At 43.2% G+C, this 27,874-nt stretch overlaps 2 protein-coding genes across 3 annotated transcripts; one reads left to right on the forward strand and one right to left on the reverse strand.

Annotated features, from left to right (window-relative positions):
* Positions 1 to 387: 387 nt before the first annotated feature.
* QTRT2 (queuine tRNA-ribosyltransferase accessory subunit 2) lies at positions 388 to 10,706 on the reverse strand. 2 transcript variants are annotated; one of them, XM_072329102.1, is made up of 8 exons: positions 10,383 to 10,706; positions 10,250 to 10,305; positions 8,944 to 9,020; positions 7,706 to 7,915; positions 6,874 to 7,073; positions 4,089 to 4,240; positions 2,436 to 2,553; positions 388 to 1,518 (listed from the first exon to the last, which is right to left on the reverse strand). In XM_072329102.1, exons 1-8 carry the CDS (start codon positions 10,577 to 10,579, stop codon positions 1,260 to 1,262), a joined length of 1,269 nt encoding a protein of 422 aa, XP_072185203.1. In that variant the 5' UTR covers positions 10,580 to 10,706; the 3' UTR covers positions 388 to 1,259. The 2 variants fall into 2 exon arrangements, with proteins under 2 accessions (XP_072185203.1, XP_072185196.1); XM_072329095.1 differs by having other exon boundaries at positions 2,436 to 2,556.
* CCDC191 (coiled-coil domain containing 191) lies at positions 10,566 to 27,540 on the forward strand. Its single transcript, XM_072329082.1, has 16 exons — positions 10,566 to 10,803; positions 11,074 to 11,215; positions 13,135 to 13,260; positions 13,786 to 13,964; positions 14,468 to 14,691; positions 15,498 to 15,654; positions 17,542 to 17,732; positions 18,467 to 18,716; positions 20,066 to 20,532; positions 21,028 to 21,122; positions 21,750 to 21,832; positions 22,953 to 23,054; positions 24,101 to 24,244; positions 25,383 to 25,535; positions 25,907 to 26,061; positions 27,275 to 27,540. Exons 1-16 carry the CDS (start codon positions 10,696 to 10,698, stop codon positions 27,405 to 27,407), a joined length of 2,709 nt encoding a protein of 902 aa, XP_072185183.1. The 5' UTR covers positions 10,566 to 10,695; the 3' UTR covers positions 27,408 to 27,540.
* Positions 27,541 to 27,874: the final 334 nt, after the last annotated feature.

The following is a 27,874-nucleotide window of genomic DNA, read 5'->3' on the forward strand; positions in this document are numbered from 1 at the left end:
CTTCTCATTACACTCAGGGTGATGGACAAAGGCAAGGTGTACAACTTAAGTCACAGAGGTGGGACAGGATGAGAAGACTGATCAGAATTCACTCGCAAAGGGCATGAAAGGACACTTGTAAACTTAGTGATGGGGCAGCCAACTCAATAACAATGCAGGTAATGTGAACAAAGTAGCTGGCGTTCCTTGTCATCCAGGGCGTTGCAGAACATTCCTGACAGATCTCATCTATACAGGTATCCTGGTGCCTGAATGCTGGGCACTCATATATCTTGATGAATTTAAGTTTGTTCCCTGTCAGGCTGCCAGTTCATGTTCCCAGGAGTGCTGCAATCAACCACTCTCGGTTCCTCAAGGTGTGAAGGAGATGATGTACCAGTGGAATTTAAGAAAAAAAAATCAAATAATTTATTGCTGTTTTGCAATATAAAATGAATAAATCCACAACTACAAAGTCAGAGGCATAAAAAAGCTGAATAAAAGGAATGAGACAGAACAAAGCAATATCTCAAAATAAGAAATAACCAGAATCTTTAAAAGCCTTTTCTTGTGATACACCCCTTCCCCAGCTCCATCTCAAACTGGCATTAGTGGAGCCTGCTGTAAGTCCAGTACTAGAAAGAAATGGTACATGATCATCTACACACCTGTAAAGGACTGAAATCTTAATCCAGACAGATTAAAAGGACACAGAGTAAAAAGGGCTGAAGTGGAGAGCCCTGAGATCATTCTGCACTGCAGTGTAACAGAAGTATGGGTATGGTGCCTTTGTGCCACTACATATAGCAGCACTTCCAACCAGTTCTTGGGGACATGGATGCTGGCAGTGTCCACAAGGAGCAGTGTGCCAGGCTGAGGCAGGATCTCACAAGATGCTGCATGAAGGGACGACCACATCACAGGCATTTTCAGGGGAAAAGGGGCAAAAGACCCAAAAAGCTGCTGAGCTTCCACTCAAGACTTCTCCCACATGGAAAGCCACCACTGATTAACTAAAAACAAAGCTGTCCATATTGGTTTTATGAGCTGTTCAGGCTATCCTATAGCCTGAGAATGCACCAAGCCAATTAACTTCAAGGGATGTTTGAATAACATCTTCCTTCCCTGCCTGGAAGAGAGATCTTAAAACATCCCCTTACAGTCCCTCCAGGAATGGAGGCATTTCAGTACCTGACAGGTGATTCTGCTAGCAGAGAAGTTTCAGCAGTCCCACTGGGTAAGGATGTAAGCTGCAACCTCCTCTATTTTCTCTGAACTCACTAGTCCATCTTTGCATTTTCTGGGCCTTGCAGTGCCTGACTGAAGATGAGCTTTTTCAGTTGATCCAATTTGTTGTCTCTTAAGGCATCTCGTATGGCGCTGAAGAAGCTGAAGTAGTGCTGAAAGTTGTGCATCATGAGCAGGACACCAGCCAGAAGCTCATTGCTCACAAGGAGGTGATGGAGGTATGCACGAGTGTGACTCTGACAGCAATAACAGGTACATCCTTCCAGCAAAGGACGAAAATCATCATAGTATCTAGGGAAGAAGACACATTTGGTAACATCAAAAGTAAGAAGACTCACTCAGGTAACAAAGACTATCTAGTTACTCTATGGCCTTTGCAGGAACCTGAGCCCTGAGGGTTGGAATCTAGTTTCTTTAAGACATGTTGCATCTAAGCCTGGCACAGAGGACTCTTAAGAGCATTCAGGCACTCACTGTGGAGTCAAGTTATCACTGCATCACCATTAACAGTAGAAAGGTGGCTTTTCTGCACCTTCCTCACAGAAAAGCTGCAGCTCAAGACTCACTCTGTCAGCTGTTAAGCAATCTATAGAGAAGGAAGCTACCAGAAACAAGGATTCATAGAATAGTATTCCTTGCTACTGTGAGATGCACTATGCTCACAAAGAATAGAAGAAATCAACACAGTGGACTACTAAGGTGCAGAAAGAAAAAAAGTTGAAAAATAGTATTTCACAGCTGAGAATTTGCTCTATCAGTGTTATTTTGTGCTTTGTATCTGTTGTAGTCTCCATAGAAATATATAGGAGGCATTACTTTTGGAGTGACCTATGTACCATCTGAAAATGACTCAACTTAGATGCAGAACAACAAAATGATCCTCAGACAGCATTTGTCAAACTACTATTTTCCAGCTGGAACATTGCTATGGCCACAGTATTTCAGCTGGATAAGCAATCTGAAAGTCTCTGGCTTTAGGGAAATGACAGAACTTTTAGCCATACACTGCTCTGTATATCAAGCTAGAATGACTACCTGACACTTCCTTCAGTACCTAGGTGTTCTTTACTTCCTTCAATAGTTTTGTGTTTTATGAAGTCTCCCATCCAGCTGCTGACCACATGAAACTATAGAGGACAAATACAGAGGGCAAAAAACATAGTATTTCCTGGTACAGCTGTAGGTTCTTTCCTGACAAACACATATACCTTTTCTCCTTCAGAAATATCTCAAATGGTGTCATTTCCGGGTCAGCTTTGACAACCTCCTCCTGGTCTTCTTCAGTACCATTTTTCTCCAGGTCCTCGGTCCCATTTTGTTTTACAGCTGCTGTGAAACAAAAAGACAACCACCTTTTATCAAGAGTCAGCAAGGGCACAGGAAGGGTAGTGATATTCTACATTAAAGTATTTCTGCTACTCTTGTGCCAAAAGAAAATACTCTTGCCACAAGTTTCCACTTCCTTCCTACAGTAAACAGATGTTTTTCTTTATCATAGGTTAGTTAACAAGAACAGAATTTTAGATGATTAAAACAGCAAGAGACAAGCGAAAACTCATTTATTAGACTTAATGAAAAGTTAGATCTGAAATAACAGCACAACTTTTTGCTGCTCTGCTGAACTTAATTCTTAATAAAATATTTCCAGCCTGAGCGGCACGCTGACTCGAATGCAGTCACCTGAACAAATTGATTTCATTGGGATTCTGTTGGAACAAACAGGCTACTGATCTGCATTCAATCATTCTACTTTCCATCCTGTCATCCAGCTCAAAGATTTAGACTTTTTTTTTTTCCCCTTAAACAATTGAAATAAAAGAAGCTGATAGCACTGACGCAGGAGATGCAGATTCCATATGTGTGCATTCGGTAGGCTACCTTAAAAATAAAAAACACCCCATAATTTTGTAGGTTGGCTTGTTGTCGAGCAGGAGATGTTTCTGGAAACATCAATAATGTTATTGTTTGCACAATCCACATCTAGTGAGTGTTGCACAGGAACAGAACAAAGAGGTTATTCCTACCCGTAATTTCTTTTGGCTTAATAATAAGATGAGATGAGGTAAACAACAACAAACAAAGAGAAGGGTTTAAAAAAATATATGACAGCAAGCAGAAAGAAACAAGATGTTCTGTTCTATTTATCTGGTTTTGAATTATCCAAGCATGAAAAGAAACCAAGTACCACCTAGGAGGAAAAATGCAAAACAATGTTTTTTCCATATTAAAAACATTAACTGAGTCCAAAACAGAATGACTGCTTGAAGAACGGTTAACAGATGCTTTAATAGTTGCTATGCATGCTCCCATCACACAGCCCAGTGAGGTAATGCTTTTTGAACATCTTGATTCTGTTCTGATATGAGCTGATGGATACATGAACTGAAAGCTACCCAGAGAAACAGCATCCCTAACTATGGTCAGCTATAAAGGAAAAGGACTTCAAAACATGTATTAAAAAGAAACAAACCAATATTCAGTTAAATGCAGAAATCGAGTATTGTAGCAGGACTCCATATGGGTTTGCCCAGCCTGCACTGCTAGCACTAACAGAAGATTTGTATGTGGTGTCAGAGGACAGATACACAGCTCAATCTACAGAAACAACTGTTCAGTGTTAGAGAAATCATTAAACACACTTTGGCTAACCGGACATTCAAATTTTGGCTGAGATTTCACATTCCCCTCAATAAGTTTCACACCAAAACAGACCATTTTCAAAAGCAACACTGGACAGCTGAAATCCAGCTTTTCCAGTGGTTGTTGCACTTAAACCAAGGACAAAACAACCCTCAAACACAGATTCCTCCTGGGCATGAATTATGTTTGCCACACTACCAGATGAAACGGACACAGCCTACCTGCTGCTTTGGGATCTGAATGGTAATCATAGCCAAACACCAAGGCACAGCCTCGCTCTGTCACCTGGAATGGAAAGAAGCTCTCAAAGATGTCTACTCCCCTTTCAATGCACTCGAGCACCTCATCTGGTTTGCCCACACCATGAATGATTCTGTAAGAGATGCATAAGAAGATATATCTTAGAATATCCCAAGCAGAAGCAAACTTCAAGGAAAAGATGCATGTGGAACACACGTAGGTTAACCCTGGAATTGCTTAAAACAAGTCAAGTGCATACAACAGTCTGTCGCTTCGAGCCCCACACAGTTCTATTATTTCTACACCTTTAACCAATCCAGTACACAAGAGTCTTTTCCTTCTTTGCCATTTGGAAGACAGCACAATCACTTCATTTACCAAGAAAAAACTCATCATGTTTGTAGTGATTTAGTTTCTCTCTCACACTCACAAATACATTTACAAAATTCACCTAACAGCTATACTTTAGAACAGATATTTTCCTTAGTTATATTTCTGCCCTAAGTAACTACCAGGTACCAGATACACTGACTTCTTTACTCAGTAACTGCTCAGGAGACAGTCTGAAAGGACTTGGCCTAGTCCAGCAGAAACAGCAGATGTTTCCAGCAGTATAGAGTTCTTTAGGCACTTGAAGAACTGCCTGGAGCAGAATGCACTGAGGAGAAGTGTAACTGGAAATAGAAGTTCATAGGTCTTTTCTTCCTTCCTCTCCACACTCTGCCTAGTCAAGCCTACCTTTTCACCCTCACTGATGCCCTTTATTCTGTAAATGTCTCTGATTCACCAAAATGACTTGGTCAAAAAACTGGGCTGTAACATCCACTGGGATACAACAGTTTGAGCCAGGAACGGCCCAGCTGGATTGCCATCAGTGGTAATAGGAATCCTGCTGTTAGCCAAATTTAGCTGGCAGCTTCCCTGAGGGCTCTGGTGAAGCAGAGGAGAACAGAGTAGTTCCTGCTCTCCTGCAGGTGCATGGCTGAGCTGAGAGCAGTAAAAGCTAATGTAGGGCAGTGATCTAAACAGATAATTGGAAAAATACACAGGGGCTGATCAACGAAGTCACAAGGTGCCATTTTTAATCACTTTTCTAAGTACTTGAATTAAATTGATGAGCACAAATATGGATGGGAAAAGATGTACTGTGGGAGTGTCTTCTGCTTCAGGCTCTTATGAAAGGAAGAAAATAACATTCAGTTAAAGCAGTAGTTCTGCACGTGTGATCAAAACCCTTGCTAGAATTTAACTTTGTACAGATAAGAACAAAAGTTTGTTCTTGCAAGTGTTCCACCCCTACTAGAAAAAAAGAATAAGAAAGATTTCTACAACCTTAGGTTCCTGAAAGGACACTAAAGATCACATTCATAAGGTCATTTCACTAACACAAAAACCAGCTTCTTCTTAGGTGAGGGTGAGAGCATTTGGCTTCTGAAGAATTTCACACTGGAGTGGAACAGAGTTGCAAAACAGCTTCTCCAGCCAATATGGCAAGGGTGAAAGCAGGACTATCTGACACTCATTCAAGTTACTTACAAGACCCCCTAAAGGCTAGCCAGCTTTCTTCTTACATAGGGGTCAGAAACACTTGTCTTACTCAGACAAGCAAACTATTTGACAGATGAGGCAGATGCTCTGGTAGCCACCAAGGTTACCTGAGCAGATTGGACTTAGTGCTCCCAGGGGATCTTTTCAAGTAGTTAAACCAGACAAGATGGCAACAACACAGCAAGGCTTCTAATTGTCAAGGAAATTCAAACCCAGGCATCCCTTAGCATGAACAAGCTGCAGCACCAGACAGTGCTTTCATATTTTCCTTTCTTTTGGACACCACCTGGTCAAATCAATACTCAGATAGCAGAGGACAGCACTGTTACAAAAAAACTAAGGGGCCCTTGTCATTCCTTTCAGGAAATGATGAAAGAATCCCCACACACAAGAGCAGCAGCAAGAGAAGAACAGCCCAGAACTCATACAAAAGTTAGCAAACTCGAAACAGTTCTAAGAAATCCCTCCACACCTGAACCACTAGTAAGTATTAGCACATCTCTTCTGGAAGCCTTTAGTTACTCCTAGTGACTGGAAAAAGTAAAGAATGCTGAAAATACTGTGTAGATTGACGTGGATCAATCAGATGGGCATAACCAAAACCACAGAATATACTCAAGTTCCCACACTATGCCAGAGAATGCAGTTTCTTTTGGCCAGGCTGTGCGAGCTCTGGTAATTCACAGGCTCAACACCTTAGGTACCAGGTCAGAGCATGCTGGTCATGTAAGTGCTTACCAGTTCTGTTAGCAGCCCTCTCTACTCTTCCCCAGCTCAGCCTGTACAGAACTGCAAACCTGACCTTTTTTGACTCAGAAGAAGCCCCTGTAGAATGAGTTGATAATTTTTGTTCTAGCTGAACCTACAGTAAACCATGGCCTCAGAGGCCAAATGCAAACAAGTTCAGACAACAGCATAGACATATCCCATCCCATCTATAATTCCTCCTCATGAAAACAAAGAAGACCTGAATTCAAATTTGACTATTCTCTGAATGCAGGGAATGCTCATATCCAGAACATGAGCACAGCTTGGTGTCAGTTGCAACTTAAAAATTGAAACAACAGTTGAAGTCTGCAGCCTGACAGTGGCCTGGCACACACACACAGCACTGTGCAAGACAGTGACTATTTCCCACAGCGATACTGCACAGCAGCCTGTAGATGCTCCTTGTAAAAAGATGGGTGAACTTCTTAGGGTGTTGCCCATATAACTTACCTTGGTTTATCCTCTGGCAGCTCTGCTGTCACAGAAGAAATCAGGTTCAATTTGGTCTCCTTTGCCATGGCACGTCCCTGGAAGCCATCTAACAGAAAGCCACCCACAGGTCTCTTGGCAGTCTCCCTGGCTGATCTGAGCCTCTCTTCCAAGACATCTCCACCTTCAATTGTTCCAAATATGACACTTTCTTGTAGTTCCTGGCCCAGAAGAAAGCTATAAGTGTTAGAGAGATCTGCCAAAGACATGTGAGATCTCACAGCACAGACTACAGATGCTTGCTACCTAAACCTCGCATTCACAGGAACTTGAAAAGAGTCACAGCGATTCATCCTATGTAAGATGAAACAACACTGTGAAGTCCAACTGTAAGGCAGAAAGGGATTAGGAGAGAAAAGATTCTGTTCTGAAAGTTCTGAAAAGAACTGGAAAATTCTGGAGCGTCCTCCTTCACCTGGAATTGAACAGATTTCAGAGGAAAAAAAAGACTCATCTCAATCTGAATGTGAAGATCTTACTTTGCCAGTGTACACAGCACGAAGGAAAGTGAAAGAAATGCACTACAGTCCAAAAGCAGAGTAATATAAAAAATGGAATTCTCTCAAACTAGTAGAAATTGCTGTTCTGTAGCAGGAGGCAAGTTATTAAGAGAAAGGCAGAAGGAAATCCTACAGTGCTACTGATCTTACCTCCTCTAGGACTGTCACCTACAGATCCTCTGATATATACATGTAACAAGATCTACTAAATCACATCCTGGAACTGACCCACAGTGCAGCATAGGCCAAAAAGCAGCTGCAGTGCTACAGTCTTGACATCTTTGGGACCTTACCGGTGCCTCTTTCAGCAGCTGAAGGCATGCATCCAGGAAGGAAAGTGATCTGTCCACAGACTTCTTGGCCCTTTTTCTAGTAACTTCTCCAGAAATAGTGTCTCCATCAGCAATGCACTGGAACCAGTCAGGCTGAATAGCCCGCTGTATATCCATGAACTTGGAAGCTGTCATTTCCATGCGTCCTGAGCTACCCCACAGGGACACTGTCTGTCGATGAAAAATAGGGATAAAGAATATGCAAAGGTTAACAGATCTTAAGTGCCAAAGGAGAGAAGTCTGGTGAAACACCAGATACTAGAAAGACACCGTAGAGATAAGATCTACAGCAGCATGGCTCAGATATTCAGTTGCCCTTGACAAAATGAGTGAAAGAGAAATGACCAAGTTGGGATTTCCAGGATACTCTTTCATGAAACCATCGAACACATGTAAGCACAACTTCTCAAGGTGTTCAGAAGTCTCTAAGATGGAGCAGATGGCCTTATCACTCAAATTAGTGGCAGAAATAGGAAAAAAATATGAAAAGAATTAAAGATGTAGGTAAATCCTTTCCTGCACAGGGAGAGGACTCAAGCTGGTTCCTTGCAGCAAAGAACTTGCAGTGCAAAAAACTACACAATGAAGCTTATCCTGCCATTCATGATAAGTTATCGTATCCAAGCAGGATCCAGAACTGACCATATCTAAGCGGATACCAGGAATTGCCCCTCCAGGCGGGTGCCACAGCAGCCAGCACGTTCTATATGCACTAGGTGGGAAATTGGCATGTTCTTAGGATGGAACAGGCAAAGGCACACAAGGCTTCTGGGTTACAGAGACCTCTTCCTGCAGATATACTATGTTCTCTCCATTTGTGGGTTTGTATCAGACTGTAACTACAAAGGCTGGGTTGAAGGTTTACTGCTCATCAGTGGTATCACTGCAAGCCTGTTCAGCACATAAACCAAAATGCATGCTTTTTCCTTTACCGCCATACTAACCACCACTGCACAAGATTCCAGAGCTCTCTGTCCAAATCATCACTTAACAGTTCAGGAAAGACAATTATAGCTTTATTTAGTTGGAGGTACGAGAGTGCAAGTGACACTCTTCTTAGTACAGAGTTCTTTTTCTGTATAGTGCATGCACATCATCTTACTGCTTTCCAGACACACCCGCACAGATGTGGGGACAGACCGGCACCTCTTGTTTGGGAACCTTAAGCGGATCCTTTCAAGCCTTTACAGTTACTGTACCTTGTTGGTGTTGTAACCAGAAGGACAGGGAGCAACTGGGTCTTGAAGGGAGCAGTACAGCACTCTATCTGGCATACCTGGGAGCAAAGCAAGAGAGCAGAGCTTTGTGAACCAAAACAAAGTTAGTGCAAAGGCATGGTTTGTAAATCTGCAAACTGGAATACGGTTTCCTCCCACAAACAATCCCACAAATCCTCTTCTGTAGTTCTTTTGCAGGACAGATAAAGAAAAGGGTTTAGTTGATCTCTCGGTACCGAAGAAGGTGGCCAGACTTCTTCCTCAGCTTTACCAGCTGCAGGGAAGAGAGCACAGTACTGGGATGAAGCAGGAAACGAGTCATTGTTTCTGCAAGTTGCATAGTCCCTTCCATTTCTTTTTGTATTTCTTCTTGATTAACAAACCCACTACTAAAATTTGCCACACAGAGGCTAACTCACTTGACATCTTGACAGGTACACTGAAAAACATCTGACAATCTAAGCAGAGTAACAGCCCCAGGCTTAATACTGTAAAGGAAAGATAACATACTGTGGGATAGAAATGAGAGCCTCTTCTCTGCTAGACCAGAGGTTTCTCATGCCATACATGAGTTAGTATGCCTTCAAGTTAGTATGTCTTAATGCCGGTTTTCTCTTCACAGACAGGCACTGAAATTGGTAAAGTCTCCAAGAAGTTTCAGACAGAAGGGACTTACAATTGTTCTTGATGGAATAAGCTGTCCCAAGGCAATTAAGACTTATCAAAAGCTGCATGCAAACCTCCTTTGGAAATCCAAGCCAAAGCTTTGCTTATGTAATGAAATAAATGTCCAAAATCTTGTCTCAGAACAAGAACAGTTTAGAGGCAGAAGCATTCACTCAATGAGACTGATCTGAGGGGGGTGTTTAGTCTGTTCTTCATACTGGATGAACATTTAAAGGTTTTCTTATTTAATTATTCTTTATGTCAGGTTAAGATTTCCTGCTGGCTTAAATATAACTAGCTGCTTCATGATAACCAAAAAACGCCAGTGTTTATTAGAAGATGGAAACTCTCAGAGGACCCTTTAGACAGCTGTAGGAGAAGGTTGTTTTCAAGGCAGCGTTCTCCTCACACCACCAGTTAGAAACTCAGAGGGATCCTTTTGTAGAGAAGCAGATGAAACAGAATAACCAATTAGAAACTGGAGAGAGGGAAAGATCAACAAACAGCGGCACACTTGTGTACACTGCTGCCTTCTCACACATACTCGTGATCGTTTCTACTTCCTTGTCCAGGCGGACTACAAGCTCCCGGCTGTCACACGCAGCGAACACCCACCCTTTACCTATAAATTTAGCCGCTCCGTCCTTGTACTCCTCCAGGACGTCGTGCAGCTCCGCCCTGTAAGCAGACACGGAGCCGCGTTAGGCACGCAGGGCGCTGTGGCAGAGGCCAGGCGCGGAGCCGCCGTTACTCACATGGTGGGCAGCGTGAGCTGTGCCACGGCAGGCACGCCGCTGACCTCGCTCAGCGTGTCGTGGGTGAGGTGCGGCGCCGTGCCGGTCCGCGTGTACAACAGGCAGCCCGGCAACGCCAGGGAGGCCGCCCCGTTTCGACCCAACCCCGCCAGCATCCCCAGCCGCCCGCCCGCCGCTCCGCACAGCTTCACCCGCATCCCGAGAGCCGCAGCCGACGGAAGAAGAAAGACGCGGCCTCGCCGCTTCCCTCGCTCTCCCCAATCGCCTCCCGTTACGGCATCAGCGAGCGACGGCGGGCGGGCGCCGCGTTGCCATGGCGGAGCCGCGGAGCACTGTGGGCCGCCGGGTGGTCATGGCGCTGGCGGGACGGAGATCCCGGCTGTTCCGCTGGCGGCGCCTGGCCGCTCCTACCGGCCCGCAGGTAATAAGCAGCGGGCATCACCAACGGGCGGCCTCCGCCGAGCCGGGACGAAGCGAGTTGGAGCGGCGGTGGCCACTCAGAGCGGGGAGCGGAGCGGGGACCGCCAGGGGGAGCCGTCGCGCCGGGTGGCTGAGGGGCTGCTCCGACGGTTGTAACGGAATGTCTCTTTTAACAGCCATAGTGTCTTGTGTGACAGTCCCACTAACGCTTGTTCTCCCGTGATGAATTGATATCAACTCTTAGATATGTTTGCCTTTCTTTAATTTAAAGAGCGTGGAGCAAGCCTATGAGCGGGCCGTTTCTGCGGCTTTTTGCCTTAAAAAGCCGAGGTATCCACAAGGGCTCTGTGATCCTGCAGCGAGGATGGAAGCTGTGGAACAGCTGCAAGAGCAAGATGAGGCCTGTATGGAAGGTGAGCCATATGCTGCCTAAGATGAACCCCCTCTTGATCCAACACCTGAGTGTGGTGTGGACGGGCTGCTACAAAGCTGTAGACCACGAGAAACAGCAGACAGTAAAGAGAGCCTTTCATCTAAGGAAGAAAGGCATGAAAGAATCATTTGGTAGAGTTCAGCATAGTTAATTAGCACACCTAGAGGAGTGATGAACTCCCCATCTACTGGAATTTTCAAGTTGAGACGGATGAATACTGCCTTTGAAGATCTGGTCAAATACAAGTAACCGGCCACAGGAAACTGGATAAAATTAGCTGGCGTATTTCTGACAGTAGGCCAAATGTGAAAATGCATTGGCCCTGTATAACTTCCACATCTACGAATAACTGCGTGGGCTTGCTTTAATCCCTATGCAACGTTCTGCTTGCTATTTAACTAACTAAACGTTCTCTTTGCAATGTCTGCAGCCACAAGTGCTTACTGACGTTTAAAATTAAAACTGTGGTACGTTATGATTTCCCATCAACAGTGGAAATTTATCTGCAGTGTAAAGAGCTGGTAGGGCTCTTGCTTTCCACTTTTTTGATCTTGATTAACAGTATTATTTACGTATATCTCACTTTGCAAAGAAAGGTACAGTAAAAAGTAAAGTGCTGAACTCATTTACTCTGGTTATGAGAAGCTTCTATTTCCCAGTCAAAAAACTAACTCCTCTGAGTGATAAGCAGTTTTTCTTTCTCTCTTCTTTCTTTCTCGTATCAGATATCCTTCCTTGTTCCTGAGCTGGAGTGACAGATTATAAGAGAAAACAAAAGGACAGTAATTATGGGATTGATTTTTTTTTTTTCTTAAAATAATAATAAATAAAAAGCATTTTTTAAAGAAAGTCTTAAAAAGCTTTTTTGCCTTTGAAAGAGAAGGGTTTGCTTGGCATATCACCATTCTGAGTTAGAACTAGAGATTCAGAGCATCTGCTTCCTCCTTTTACATTCCTGTCACAGGTGTGACTTGCACTGCAGCAGCTGATGAAATTCCTGCCCTTTGCCCGTCCTCACCACATGGATGGTTCCACTAATGCAGCTACTCCTGACGCCTTGTGGTTTACTGTGTTCTGCTTCAGGAACAGCCCAGCCACCCATGCAGTGAGAACAGGTGGCTTGTTGAGGCAGCACTCCCATTAACTGTTCTTGCTTTGACTAGGAGTTCTTAAAAAAAGGATGTTTTACATTTTTCTTCACAAGGGTGGAAATGTAAATGAAGTCTGCAGAAGAGCTTTATTGCCAGTTGTGTACTTGGCATCTCGTTGAGGAGCAGCAAATCCATCACGGATGCATCCCTGTAGTTAAGTTGCAGTCTTTTTAGTAAAGCCAGTCCCTGCTGAAGCTTGCTATGTAACAGATTTTTTAATCTAGACTTAATAGATGCTACTGGAGCTGTGGTATTTGCAAAGGTTAATCTGTACACTTGGGGCAAATGTTTGTCCCAACTGTGATTCTTTTTGTGTTTAACATATGACAACATTAGCTGTACGCATAGAAGAAATCTTATGTGCCTGCAAGTGCAGTGGTGAAATGCTGTAAGGCTACTAGAGTTATGTATTACATTGTGTGCATTCTCTCTCCTTAATAAATGGCATTATGATCACTGGGGAGATCTAGATGTCCAAAGAACCTTGTGGGGAAAAAAAATGAAGCACAAAAAAATTCATTTGTGATACATGTGACAGGGAAGAAGTTTACCACTGTCCTATTCTTCTATAGATCAAGAACATGAGAACAGAATTGTTAATCCTATTCCGCTTTCTGTTGTAGATCAACTTCTGGACGTTTTAGAGTGTGTTTCCCAGCATGTGATGTAACTGTTCCAGAGAAGGAGTCTTGCTAGTTTGCACTTACCCGTATATTTTTAAAGTCATCAATCTCTTTCTCTGTGATAGCCCGAGAGCTGCTCAGGAACTGGACTAAGTCCAAACTGCAACTGCAGCTGACAAGCGATGGAGATGCGGAAGTTGGATCTGTCCCTGAAAATCCTACAGCCCTTTTGAAGTATAAGCAGTTTGATGGTGAGAGTGCAGCAAAACAGCTCTTAGCTCTTTTGTAGAGGATGTACTGGGGAAGGGAGATGGGCTTTATGGCTTTCAGACCGATGGGTGCAAGTCACATTATAGGTGAAGATTTTTCTCTCCCAGCTTTTAAAGCAGCTGGCCTTAGGGCTGCCCAGATGTACTTCATAAACATGTGATGTCTCCCTTGTAAAAGAGAAATCGTATTTCTGTTGTTTGTGGGTATGTTCAAGGCCTATCAGATTTATACATATAATACATATATATACATATAATTTGAGATGCTTGGAGACAAGGCAGTAAAAATTGGACAAAATGTTGTTATTGCTCTAGCACGTTCTGTGGAATACTCTAGATTAATCCTCATTGGGGATACATGGAGCACAGTCAGTGTGCCTGCTTTCATCAGAAATGCATTCACAGTCTGGGAAAAGCGATCCCTTTAATTATATTAGGCTTTGTAATCTGATGCAGGGATTTATTCATTTTAGACTAGCTTGAGATAATCTGAACTCCTCATTTCAGACTTGTACAGCTATCTGGAACGTGAATTGGAAAGTTCTTCTGTCCAAGAGTACCTACAGCATCTTTTGCAGAATGAAGCTGTAAACTGTAGGATAGTGGAAAACCTTAGACTTGAAGACATCGAGGGAAAACAAAAACCTGCAGATCCACGAATAACCATGGAGCTCAGACACAAGCAGGTGTGCATGCAAAGCAGCACAGTTAAAAGGAATAAGACTGAAGATTATAGGATTAGAGTAAATGCTCAGTGACACTTGTCAGGTAGTCTCTTGCAGACCATGGGAATCCCGACTTGGAGGCAAATACACTATGATACTCTTCCAGGATTTAGCTGAAAAGTTACTATGCTTCCATGTTGGCCATTCACAGTAGCGTGCATAGTCAGCTTTCACTGTTCGAGTTTTCCCTATTTTCACTATTCATCTATTCAGGTTTTCCTCCTTTCTGAAGACTGACAAGAGAAGCCAACATGGCTCTTACTTCTGAGTATACTCCCATCAAATAATGCTGGTTTAACCCCACTCTCTTGAACTGAGTTCTTTTGTGGTTTGAAAACAACCAGTTCAATCACTGCCAGCTACAGATAGGGTTGCATGCTTCCCACCCTGTTAATTTGCACTGAAGCTCAAATTCTTGAGGCCTTTTCACCTATTTTGATTTTTGCCAATTTCCTCCTTCCCAGGTAAAAGAAAATCGACTGAAGCGTCAGAAGGCATTAGAGCTTCAGAGACAAGAAAAGGCTCTGAGGAAAGCCATTCTGTCTGAGGCCAAGCTTCAAATACAGGAGGAGGACAGAAGGAAGGCCCTGGAGGCAAAAAGGGAGGAAGAGGAGATCCAGAGGGAAATGGTGAAGCTACGAAAGGAAATGGCTGAGAAGAGGCAAACTATGGCAGAAGCATGGAAAATGTAAGAGTGGGGGTAGGGGGGGGGGGCATAGAAAGTACCATATGGAAGAACAACTCTTTAGCTTCTTCAGGTAAACATAAGAGAAGTGGTGGTCCCGAAGAAAACATTTTCTATTGCTCTGTGTTCAGATACTCCCCACACATTCTATCCCTCTGTTACTTCAGTGGCAGAATTTATCATTAGAGAGATGATGGGCTAAAGATGTTGTTAGACTCCCTCCGGTCATTACTGTTACATGGGCTTAAACACAAAGCAGGAGTGTGTTTGCAATACCATGCATTCTCTCTATCAATTCCACAGCCATAGCCAGCCTCATTAGCATTTGATACAGCATGAAAGCCAGTATACTGAAGTAAATGAATGAAATGCTGGCCTACCTAGGATAGTTGTATGTTGAAATAGACCTCTTCTCCTATAAGAGTACAAATTATATTCTTGGCTATGAATTTTGCAGAGAGATGTTCTTTGCTTTTGCTGAGCTTGGATTGCCACAGAGATGTGACCTGTAGAGATGCCATTTATTCACTCAGGCAGCCCTAACATTCTAACTCTTTTCACACAGTTCCATTTTTGAGATCTTTTTAGTTTCTCTTTCATGTTTTATTTTGGAAATGCTCCGGACTGCATAATCATTGACATCCCAAACCTTGACTGGTGCTGTTCTCTAAGAAGACTGAGTTAAATAGTCAGCAGCTTTCTAAGTGCTATTGGTCACCCTCTTCATCAGATTAGCAAAAAGTGGAGTAAGAATTGTACTATAGTATTTTCTTCATTGTATTAGATCTTGATGTTTGCTCACTTTACAGGGAACGGAATAGGCAAGAAAAAAGCCAGAAACTGTCAGTACAGGAGGGATCTATTAATGTGTTACCACCCATGGACTTGAAGAAAGAAGAGCAAGAAGAGGAGAACCAGAGGAGGGTTCAGGAGCTACTCAGCAGAATTCACACCAATAAGCAGAGAGTAAGTACCACCATCCTTTTATGTAAGGCTCTGAACTACCTGCCTTCAGCATACACACTGTGTCTGGATCTCAAGCGTCCCCTGTGGGAGATTTTGCTTAAAACTGTGGAAAAGATGTCACATCCAGAACAGCTGCAGGAAGCAAGTAAAAGGAGGGGCAGTAGTGGTGCAGAAGGGTATGATACTTTAAAGATTGCCTGGAAAATCCTAGTAGAAGAATAGGGAGTAAGAAAGAGAAGTATTGAGGGTTTAGGCTGACTTGAGCTGTGTCTCCAAGAGATGAAGCATGCCACCGTATCTACAGTAATGGCTTCTTTGAGAATCCACTCCCACTTGGTGCAGTGGGATATTCTGCAATATTGCAACAGCTTGAGACAATCATGCAGACTTCAATAATCCTTAGTAGGAAGCTATTTCTTTTACTCTTCTTATTGACTGTTAATCCCCTACTTTCAAAAATATCTCAAAAACTGAAGGGAAATAAAAACATGAGTCTCACGGAATCCTGAACCCACCAACCTGTTAGTGGGAGATTAGAGAAACTGATTGGATGAAAAACCATAATAACTCACTTCATAGGTAGCTGAACTGTAGGAGTGCTTTATATCTGAAGTCAACTACACTGTCTTACCAAGACAGATATATAAATGTGGGGATTTCAAACATCCTCCTTGACATTTATCGATGTCATCATCCTTAGACCTTATAAAAACAAGAGGGATGCACCTGCTCATTTCTGATACTGCAGCCAGTTGTGGGTTAAACATCTATCTGTATCACATCCTTGTTTCAGCAAGGGAGATGTTCAGGTATGAATGCCATCCATCATGAAACATTCTTAATTAAAAGAGCAGTCATAATTAACATCTACTTATCTATTATTTTTTTTTCCCCAAAAAAGAATCCCGTAGCTTTTACGGTGATTTTCCCCCCAGCTTACTTCATCTACCCATGCACCACCTTCAAGCTTGGCTGCTGTTTAGCAGTACACAGCCTCTTCCCAGCATAGTGGAAGTTGTGAAGATAAGCCTAAATGAAACTGTAGAACAATTTAGAGCTGGCATAATGTGAAAAGCCACTGTTGAGCTGAGCTAAGCAATAGCGATTCTGATTATTTTCTTATAGCAGAAAGAAATAGCTAATGCATTGACATTTTGTCCTTTTACTAAGTCTCCATTTGGAGATTTCAGTGACTGAGAAGAATGCAATTAATACAAGGCATTATCACAAAAGGGGAACAGCTGAGTCCTGTGACTTGACCCACTTGGAGGATCAAAATGAGCAGTGTCTGCAGTGGCAGGGCTAGAATTATGGAGAGATTAGATAGCAAATTGCTGTTCTGTACAATGTAAATCACCCCCAGAGGCAGCGAGTCTGATTACACAATAGAGGAATGGTTTGGCTTCCTACTGGGACAAAGGTGAGCTTAGGTCATGTTACAAATCTACACTAGGGAGTATCTTTATTTTTGTCTAATTTAAAATGATAATATTAAAAATAAATCAACAAATATATCCATGGACTAGTTGCTAACTGCTTTCAGATGCACCCTTGCCTATAGAATCTGGCATTTCCTAAATATTTAAACATCTTTCTTGTCTCTAGAAATTGTTTCCATAGTCCTTCCTCATTTCACTCCTTTACATTTCGTGAACTGAGAGCATTTCACCTGAAAGCATTGAACCCCGTGGTATTTCTAGTCCACTTTTTGCATTAGACTACATTTGTTTGTGCATTATTTATTTTTACCCTCGAGGTATTTGTAGGAAGTGGGAATTCTAAGAAGAATCTTAAAAGCAAAGTCAGATAAGGGGAATGATGGAAAGAATTGGCATTTGCATCGGTCAATATCTTGCTCATTGTTTTTTTTTAAACTCTCCCGTGCAGTGCATGCAGAGACATTTCTCTGCTTGGTTCAGACTCATTCTGGAACACAGAATTAAAATGGAGAAAGCCAGAGTTCTTGCAGACTGGAAATGCCAACAGAAGGTCCTGCGAGCATGGAGAAACTACACATGGGCCCAGAAGGTAGAGCAGGAGACACAGCGATTAGAAATTCATCTGCAAGATCAAAACAGGTAGGGACCCTACACTAAAATTCCTCCTTCTACAAGTACTCCAGGTGGTGATTAGAGGGTTGTTAGGCAGCAGGAGGGAAACAGGAGCTTGTTGAGAAAACTGCTACATTGCCTACAGCCTTCTAGAGGCCCCTGTGTCACAGGTGCAAAGGAAAGCAGAGAAAAAAGAGCTTTTGCACTGTTCTGCAACTCTCTCCTTCTAGGTATCTTTCCTGGAAATCTCACACTGGCTGGCTCTGGGACCCAGCTAATATTAAAACTATATTAATCAGGAATAAATATGACTTATCTCCTACTTCAGTGGTATTACAGTCAAAATCATTTTGCACAGTACCTTTCATTAAAGAGGCTGTTGGATGAATTCCCTATCAGCAGGGGAAAATTCTGTTCTTGCAGAGGCTCTAGGAGGCTGTGTGGCAAGGCACTGATACTTCCCACTCTCTGCAGCTGGCAGGAAAACAGAATGCCTTTTTAGCACCTATTCTGCTGCCCAAGGATTACGGGAAAATGCAAAATGGCAAAGAGGGAGGTTTACTTTCAAGTAATGGGCATCACTTCTCCCCTCCCATTCCTCCTTGGAGAAACAGCACGGCTCTGGAAGGCCTCCAGAGTTAAATGACAAAAAGACTCAGGAGCCTGATGCCACAGCCTGGCCTGCTGTACTCAATACGGTTCCAGGCAGGGCTTTGGCAGATGCCTCATTCCTATCATAACACAAATGCTTTCTCATTCAGGAAAAACCAGCTGTCGGCAGAGCATAACCAGCGGCGGCTTTTGCGCTGCTGCTTTCTGGCATGGCAGCACTGGAGCCAAGCAGAGGCAGACAAGCGAGAGCTGCAGCTCAAGAGAGAGGAGACGAAGAGGAAGATGGCAAAGCTGCTGGAGGCAGTGTCACTGGGGAAGAGTGGGTTGAACAGGACACTGGAGGTTAGCAAGTCTGAGACAGTGAAAGTAAACCAGCATCAAGTTTTGCAGCAAGACGAGGTAAAATCTTGTAATTTCATCTACTGGTATTCCAATACATTCACAGAGTACTTCTGTGCAATCTGAAATAAAAAGCACACTGTTCCAGAGGAAGGCTTCTTGTCCAGGGTTACCTCCCAGTACCTACCTGCAACTGTTCAGGAGGGAAGCTGTTAAAGAGCAGAGGCAACTGTGAAGGACAGTGGATGGGTTTTAAAAATAACTAATTTCTTATGCAGCCAGAGAACAACCCTTCATGTACTGTGAGTCGCAGTCCCACCCCCAGATCGCTTTTGCTGAGAGATTAGTTACATCTTTAATGCCTGCTTAGACTGAAAAAGAATAACACTTGACTGCATGACAAGAGATTTTTGTCATGTCAGTACAGCGCTCCGGTTTTTCAGAAGTGTGGGGAAAAAAAAGGTGTCGGTGGGTATCTAAGGGTAATGCACATCACAAGGGGATGGGAGAATCAGAGGTTGCTTCCTTAAGTTCCTTTTTTGTTAAGTCACAGCCTGCCTTTCCTTTCTGTCTGTAAAATCTATAGAGCAGGACCCAGTATGAAAGCTGACACGTTCACACGTTTTACAAGTCAAGCTTTTCATTTCCTCGAGTGTCAGTGAAATTTGATTTTCTATTGTGTTTATATTATCAGAGTAGGTCAGTACTTTCCTTTAAATGCTTTTATAAAGGTTGTGCTGGAAGGATGGGACCAAATTTGGAGTTTGACCTAGAAATCAGTAAGTAAATCAGATATCTCGTGCCTCTTCTGAATAAAAACAGAGGAGGCACAGCCTGATTCCCCACCATGCACCAGTTTCATGGTAATATTTTATCAAATCTAGAGAAAAGGCAAGATGTTAGCTGCCCTTTGTAGACTGTTCTCCTGTCTGAAAGGGAGCTGTCAAGTAGATCAGCCTCGTAGATCACTTGTATTTCATTTTCAACAACTGTTTTACCGCAGTCTGAGCAATGAAAAGGGATAGCAGAGGCCAAAAGGGAGTGTGGTAATTGAGAGATGAGCTAACCCCTGAGAAATCAGTTGTCCCACGCTGTGCTCCCTAACAAAATAGAGATATATTCCTGCCAGAGCTCTTCCTTGATCGGGGTTTCCTCCTCACAGAGAAATGGCATCTAGCTTCTTAAAATAGTTTTTCCCCAACATCTTCCCATTTTGTGCATAACTCAGGCACCTCCACCCTGGCTAGGAACTAGATAAAGATGGCGTAGCTGAGATTGTTGTGCTTCTCAGAAATCTTGCTAGATTTTCATTAAAGTAATACTGTGTATCACAGACAGAAGAAAGCTTGCTTTTAATTAATGTCAAATCTTCCTTCTTGTTTTTTTTTTTTTCCCACCCCCTTCCCCAGCCAACCAAAACATACCTCATACAGGAAGAACCTGGCCAGACCAGAGACCATTCTTGTGGGGATGCTGTTCACATATCTCATTCTTATAAAAAACCCGAGTTTGACTGGCAGATCACCTTAAAACATGCAGCCCTGAGTGCCCAGGACCAGGTTATGTACAGGAATGAAATAGCTGGTCTTCCCAAGCAGTTTGAAGCACCCAGCTCGAAGACAGCTCCTGTTTATGGTAGCTGTTTTGAGCACCATCACACCTTCCAGCAGCATCTGATTGAGGAGCAGAAGCAGCAGCTTGAGAAACAGCAAGAGCTGATCCCTGAACTGCAAGAAAATCAGAGGCTGAGCAGAGCAAAAGAAGAGGCAGTGCAAGCCACAGCTGCAACCCAGGCACTTGATTCTGCTTCACAAACCAGGGAGAAAAAACTGAAGAGCAGAAAACAATCCAGATGCCAGAATACAACCCCTCTGAGGTACAGGTCCTAGATAAAGCAGGCTCAATTTGTCATCATGTGTCATTCCTACTCAAGTAGAAACACAAAGTGACAGGAATATTTCCATCATATTAGTGCTATCTGCTGTTCCTCTTAGCAGAGACAGCCTCAAGCAGTATCAGTCTGGCCACAGTTCTCCATCCTTTGTTTTTGCAATTGCTTGACAGCACATGATCTATACAAGGTCTACTTAGAAACAGCAACATTCGTGTTACATATAGTAGCAGCATAGATTTGTTTAGTTAAGAGAGAGATTGTCATGCTCGATATTTCAGAACATGCAACAGCTCTGGGTACTCACCTCTTTTGTAAGAATGTAAGAATTAATCAGATTTTGGGCAGAAGAAAGGTATATCAGGGACCTACAATGAAAAGGTAGCACAATGGAGAACAGAAACTATAAGCCTGTTTCTCAGTCATAGGTGATAGGCTCAAGACAACATATTCATTGATTAATTTATTTACTCTTCATAGTCTACCTGTTTCTCATGAGCCAGAGAACACAAAGGCAGCGACACCAGGCAAGAGGCCCTCCAGCCAGCCAACTACAGCTCATCCCATAGTGAAAGGTATTTTTCTATGCAGCAAAGACCATTCTAGGCTACTTCTTTTGAAAACTCATGTAAACTGGTGTTTATTTACCTCAACCTTGCTGGTTGAGAACAGTATGCAAGTAAAACTTAACACTATTTTCTAGCCTGACCAGCTCTGGGAGAGAGTAAGCTGTTTTCATGGCTAAGTCAGGCACCTGTAAAACTTTCACACTAATGGAACTGAGTACCTCTGTGTCACTATGGAAGAGACAATTTCTGTAATGCAGTCACTCTTTAAATAACCAATTGGAATTTCCTGGAGACCTTGTTGTGACTGCTGCTAAATAGGTTTCTTGATCTTTGGCACCCATTCAGGAAACACCGGAATGAAACTTCTGGACACAGCTCCTTTCATAATCCATCCTCATAGCTGTGACTGTCAACCAAGGAAGGTGGAGTGACACTAACTGGGGCAGTCCTGAATCTTATACAGATTTGTGGGTTCCTTTTTCATGACATTGTCAGCTTTAAGGGGCAGCTGAAAACAAGTTCCTTACTGCTAGCACTGCTAGGTCAAGAGGAGACCTGGGGCATCCTCTGTGTTCACCAAACTTGTACCACTGCCCTACAGCTCATTTGCGTTATGTCCTCTTGTTTCTGTAGCTATGGAGGAGAGAGCAATGCAGCGGGCAGAACAGAAGAGGAAACTAGAAGAAGCTAAACGACAAAGAGAAGAGGAAAAACTGGTATGGACTGTGGGAAACATGAAAAACTTTCACACTATGCTAGTGACAAAAAATGCTATTCTAACCTCAAAAGCCCAGGGACCAAGAAAAAGCCCTTTAGTATCTAAATGGAGTTTTACAGCTTGTCAGACAGCAGATGTCTGACTTGTATTCAGGGAACCCACTACCTTTCCGTATCACATATCACTTTGTGTTGATGCAGCTGCAATTCTAGAAGCAGTCTCCCTTGCCACCTTCCAGTACATTTTCGCACTTACCTTATGACCTTAACTGTCCTTGCCAAGGATGGGAAGAGTGGACGATGATGCAAAGATGCATTTGATTGGACCTGATAAATGATGGGTGTTTCTTTTCCCTGCTTTTCCTTTCTGGTCACATTCAGCTTGAAGACATGCAGTCTAACCTAGTAAAAATCTTGCACCTTGGTTTCTAGCAAATCTCTGCTGAAAGATGCTGATAATGTCTGCATAGTTAATATAGAAATTCTATGATACGCATCGAACAGAGGAGCCTTCTTAGCTTCAAGGCATTCATTAAATCTGTTACTAAGAGCATTAATACTAATTTGCATTAGGAATAGAAGAACCAGGGTCCTAAAACAACCAGTGTTTCTTTCTTCTCCAAGCAAGAAGGATGCACATGCATACCTGGAAACTTAAGCAAGCTTTAGATAATCCTTTAACCATAGGGTGGGCAAACATGTTTTAGGTTAGGTTTCTTCAGCTACTGATGTGATCATAAAGATTAGAGGAAGCACAGTCGTTGCATTCATGCATTGGTGGTGTGGGTTTTAGACCTTTGATTCATATGAGCAAGAGCTTTGTGGAACGAAAGCAGGTTGAGACTGACAAGGGTCATAGGTGAATATTAACCTACAGCAAAGAAAGATGGCCACATGCAGGTAGTAGAAAGAACAGTCCCTCCATCCTCTCTCTTCCACACAGTAATTTGTCCAGCATGCATCATGTCTTGTATGTGACAAAGTCTGCTTCTTTCTGGAGTTTCAGGTACTAGTCAGTACGAGAAGAATACTGCCTGCCTAAGGGAAATTTAGAGGCCTGTGTTCTCCAAAAAGGTCACATACACTGAACTAAGTTGTATCTATGTTATGTGTTCCAAGGCCCAGCTGAAGGCTGAAGAGGAAGCGCGTCAGAGGAAGGAGGCTGAGGAAAAGAAAGCTCAGCAAGAAAAAAGACGAGAGGAGAAGAGGCAGCAGAAGCTGGTGATCAAACATACTTCAGCAAGGATAGGGAAGAAAAGCCATTACTCACTTGCACTCAGTCAGCTCCCAGTGGTGTGAACTAAAGATCTTTGTTAGTAGAGAAGCATGCCCTAGCACCAAATGTATCAAATCACCACCATCTCCCTTCATAGCAACTTTAGAAGGGCTGTTGGCCACATGCACGAGGTATATACTGTCCCCATATCAGCAGCCAGACTAGAGGACCCACGTGGTGAACATCCAGTGCTGAGCTATGGCCACATAAGCCCCAAAGAGGGGGTGTGTTTGGGTTATTCTCAGGCTGCTCCTTCCAATTGTAGGTTCCTCCAGCAACATGATAATACCAGTCTCAGACACACAGTTTAGAAGTAAGCAAGCCTGATGGATGAAGGGCAACCTTCCGTCCAAAGAATGAGAAGCATCCCTTCCTTGGAGCTAGCAATATCCAGCAGCCTAGGAATAGCCCCACATCAATCTTGTTACTTACAAACGAGCTGCCCTAGTAACCCAAACAGCACCACACTTGAAATCCCACAGGAATCCAATCTATAAATACTGTTCTACTTGGACTGTTTTAGAATGTTTATCCTTTAACTCTGTGTCTCAACCAAAAGTAATACTGTACAGTTATGTAATACCCACATACCTTCCCTATTCTTCTGTGTTTAAGCTAGGTTAAGTGATGGGTTCCTTGGATAAAACAGTCATTTTTGTACAGGTTTTCAGTCTGGTTTCGTAAGTGCAGAAAGCTACCCTTCGAGCTCACCAAAGCACCCCTCTTCACATTGATGAGGGCCTAGCAGGAGGTTGTTACGTCAGCGCTGCTGGCAGCCACACTTTATATGGAATGTTACTGTAACACCAGACTGCAGTGCTGAGGGAAGGCCCTGTGTTCACATATAGCCTAAGGCAATGTCTAGATATATCACCTTCTTCCATGAGGAATAAAGATACTTACTTCCTGTCAGGATCTCCAGCTCCAACACAACAACCTTAATGTTTGTTTCATCCTGGCTGAATTAAAACTACTACTCTTCATATTGTAGAAAGAGATGGAGAAGCAGAGAAGGCTGGAGAAAGAGCAGCAGCTCCAGAAAAAGGCCAGAGATCACTATGAGAAGGCGCTACTGAGAAAACTGGGAATGGTACCATGGAAGAAGCTAAGGGAGCAGGCCAAAGAAAACCTGATGGTAAGTGGAAAGGTCTGGTGCCATAGAAGGAAGGGAAAAGGAATGGATGTAGCAGAAACCTTAATGGGCTTTTAGGGCAAAGCAGTAATTCTTGCACACCCTGCCCTACATTCAGGCTTTAAATGAACTCACATGACAATAATCATGAAAGGTCATCACACCTGTGGGTTTTTTAATATTCTCATTTATAGCTGGTTAAACAGGAGCCAAGAGACAGAGGAAAGAATGAATCTCAATGTAATGAGAAGTCATCTTCTGTTAGCTTACACTTGCCTGCAATATTAACTGCCACTGGACTCAATGCCAGTAACACAGCAGAAGTTAGTTTAGCCCCCACAAATAATAAAGCCAAAAAGAAAAAAAAAAAAGAGGAAAAAAATTATATGGTTTGAGCCTGCCAGTTCATTTGCACCACAGATCACAGCAAAGCTAGTTAGTAAGATACTGCCAAGCTGTTGTATTTAGTTAATGCCAGCTCATCACTTGGAGTTTCATTCTCCCTGGAAGCAGTGCTGGCACAGTGTGGGGCTTTGCTGGAGGTAAGGCACAAGTGGTAATCCAAGTGACCAAAAGACATCTGGTTCTAGCCTTGCCACACCTTCAGTGCAGAATAACTAGTAGCTTCTGAGACCCTGACACATACATCTTGATAACAAAACATTTCTGTATGTGACTGAGCTGGCATGCCTTATTAGTGGTAGACGAGTAACACTCAACTGTATCCTGAAGATTTAGCCAAAGCCCAGGGCTAAACTGGCAAGCTTCCATTTTAAGTCACAGGAGCTACTTAGAGTATTCAGCCCAATTCATGTAGGTGTCCAGCTGGGAAGAAGCAGAGGGATAGCAGATGCTCTGAAAGTCCTTCCTGCTGTTCAGCCTTAAGGATTGGGTCAGACTAAACTAGGTCATTCCTCTGCTCCGTAACAGGTCAAACCGTGTATCAAATTCAAAAGGATTTTATCTAGGAAAGACTCAGCATTCCCTGCTTTTGGGAACTTGCTATGCAGTTTGTTCCAGTTGTCAGACAACTGCATTTCTGTGGTCTCCAAGAGCTGGGGTTGTATACTATTGTGTCTGGTTTTCAGGACACTCACGATAGTCCGAGTAACCAGCTGCCCTTTCTGTTGCCTTTGTTCAGGTGGCCCAAAGGCACCACTGCTTGAGTCTGCAGAGGAAATGCCTGATGAGCTGGTTCCAACACACCCAAGAGCGACTCCTGGAGAAAGTGTCTCAGGCTGATGACTTTTTCTCCCACATGTTGATCAGATGGTGCTTCAGGAACTGGCTAAAGGTTTGCCTGTTCCACAATGGAGAAACAACACCAAGGGAGCCTGCTGCTGCCATACTTTCCCATCATTACACACTTCTTTACACACCTGCAGCAGAACCTTTGCTGGGTTATGCTGTCCTCGTTCCAGCACCACCATTCCCTTTTTCATAGACCTTCTTTCAGCTCTTCACTCCCCATCATTCTCCTCAGTTTAGGACACTCCCCACATCCACTTTTAAATACTCTGTCCCTGTTTCCCACTGATTTTCATCCAACTCCCATTCCTGTTACTCTTCACAGCCACTGTCTCAGCGCTGCTCTGTATGTGCTTACTGGGATGGGGAACTGGGAAAAAGCTGCCATTCTTACCTCCCTCTGTCTTCCTTCCCCAGTACAGAGATTACCTCTCCGCTCTGGAGGAGAAAGCAAGTACTCTCCATGCAGTCTGCCTCAAGAGGAAGTGTTTTTGGGCATGGTTTGATTTGATCATGGAGGAAAAAAGCATCTTAAGGGAGAAGCTGAAGTTTGCTACCGAACACTGTAACAAGTAAGCACATTCCCTTGCCAGCAGTTTTTTTATGCACAGATTTAATTCTACTCCACAGAATATTTTAGAGACTCCTCTAAATGATGGGGCAGTGATTTCTCCCCAAGATTATGTGAAGTGGGTTATATACTGCTGGTATTTTGTTTCTGTGTTATGAACAGACAGCATCAGCAGAAAGTCCATACAGCCCAGAAAAGGAAGTTTAGTCATATCCCTTGCAGGACTTTTAAACCTGCTGGAAGAAACTACAGTGAAAGCAGTTAAGTGGCTGAAACTTTCTAAGCTGATTAGCAGATTGGGCCACGCAGCTTCTGCTAAACACAGCAAATCTCTAAGCATGGTTCTACCAAGCAATGATTGTGCAGGAATCACATTGTATTGTTTTGTCCACAGTGGATGTTTTGGTTTACAGATCCAGAGTTGATTAACTAGAAACCCTACTTAGGGAATCTTTCTGTTTCTGCCATCATCAGCCTGATTTGACAGGAAAAAACACAGCAAACTTCTGCTGTTTGAGACAGTTGAAGCCAGATGCAGCCATTTTCACTCATTGTCCCACAACTGCATCAACTGTGCATTTTAGCAGGAAGAAATGAACTACTGTCAAAGTTCAGCAGAAAACAGAAACATGCTCACATACCTGCCCATGAATGTATGTCAGCCACACACAGTCATCGATAGGGATGTGCTTGTGTACACCTCAAGCTGTTCCTTAAAAGGGATGGTTGCTTCCCATAAACCACATGGGAACCCAGAGCAAGTACCTTGGTGAAGTGCTTAAACTTAGATAAGAAATGGAGTCCAGCTGTCTGTGTTCTCACATAGTCACTCTGAACTGAACAAACCTATAACTTCCATTCATGCTTCTCCTGAATAAGTTTCAAGGATCCTGTTTATTATTATTCTTTAAGAAACATCTCTTGACTTCAGAGTGCTGAGCACACACAGGCTAATGAATCTCGTCAGAGGGAAGAGCAAGATCCTTGCAAGAGATGGAGAAAAGCAATGTGTTATTTCTCCCTGGGATGATTGAAATGTTATCAGAATGGTATACATGCACACATTCAAGGTGTCACAGTTCTAACTAGCTGCAGAACTGTCAAATCCCACAGGTGTTTCAGGGGAATTCCCCCTCAAATAGAAGTCATCTTTTAGCTGGTATACTAGACACACATGTAGAAACTCTGTTCTTTACATCCCTAATTTCTTTCAGGAGACTCGTGCTTAATGCGTTCAAGGCTTGGAGGCAGTACCTGCTACTAATGAAAAAGGAAAGAGAGAGAGAGGAAAGGAGGAACCAGCTACGAAGGAGAGTAGCCGAAATTCTTCCTGACTTCCAAACGTGACAGAAGAAACCGAAAGGAGAGTAGGAGAACAGACAAAAGGTCTCATTCTGTTCAGTGTTAACTTTCTTCCAGCTGAAACAAATTCAAGATGAAGCTCTATTCAGTGCAAATGGTAGTCTTACAGCCAGAGCAAATTCCCTGGGGCTACTGCTGGTCAGAACAAACCAGGCAGTACATGGAACCTAGTTTGATGATTTTACTTTGGACTTGGGAGAGAGTTTCTTCTCCATGACTTCCTCCCAGCATGAATTCTCCATAGGGATTTATGGGCTGCTAGCATTAAGGCCTACAGAACCACAGCGTTTCAGGCCAAAACCAATTCCGCACACAAAAGCTGCAGTCCTGACATTAATCCACCCCCATCTCAGGAAGCACAGAACTGAAATGTACCTATTAAGCAGAAACCTGGTGCTTTCCTGTTGCCAGTACTTCACAGAATGACAAATTGACCAGAGTGCACAGACTTG

The sequence above is a fragment of the Excalfactoria chinensis genome, chromosome 1 (genome assembly GCF_039878825.1).
Source record: "Excalfactoria chinensis isolate bCotChi1 chromosome 1, bCotChi1.hap2, whole genome shotgun sequence".
Taxonomy (NCBI): domain Eukaryota; kingdom Metazoa; phylum Chordata; class Aves; order Galliformes; family Phasianidae; genus Excalfactoria; species Excalfactoria chinensis.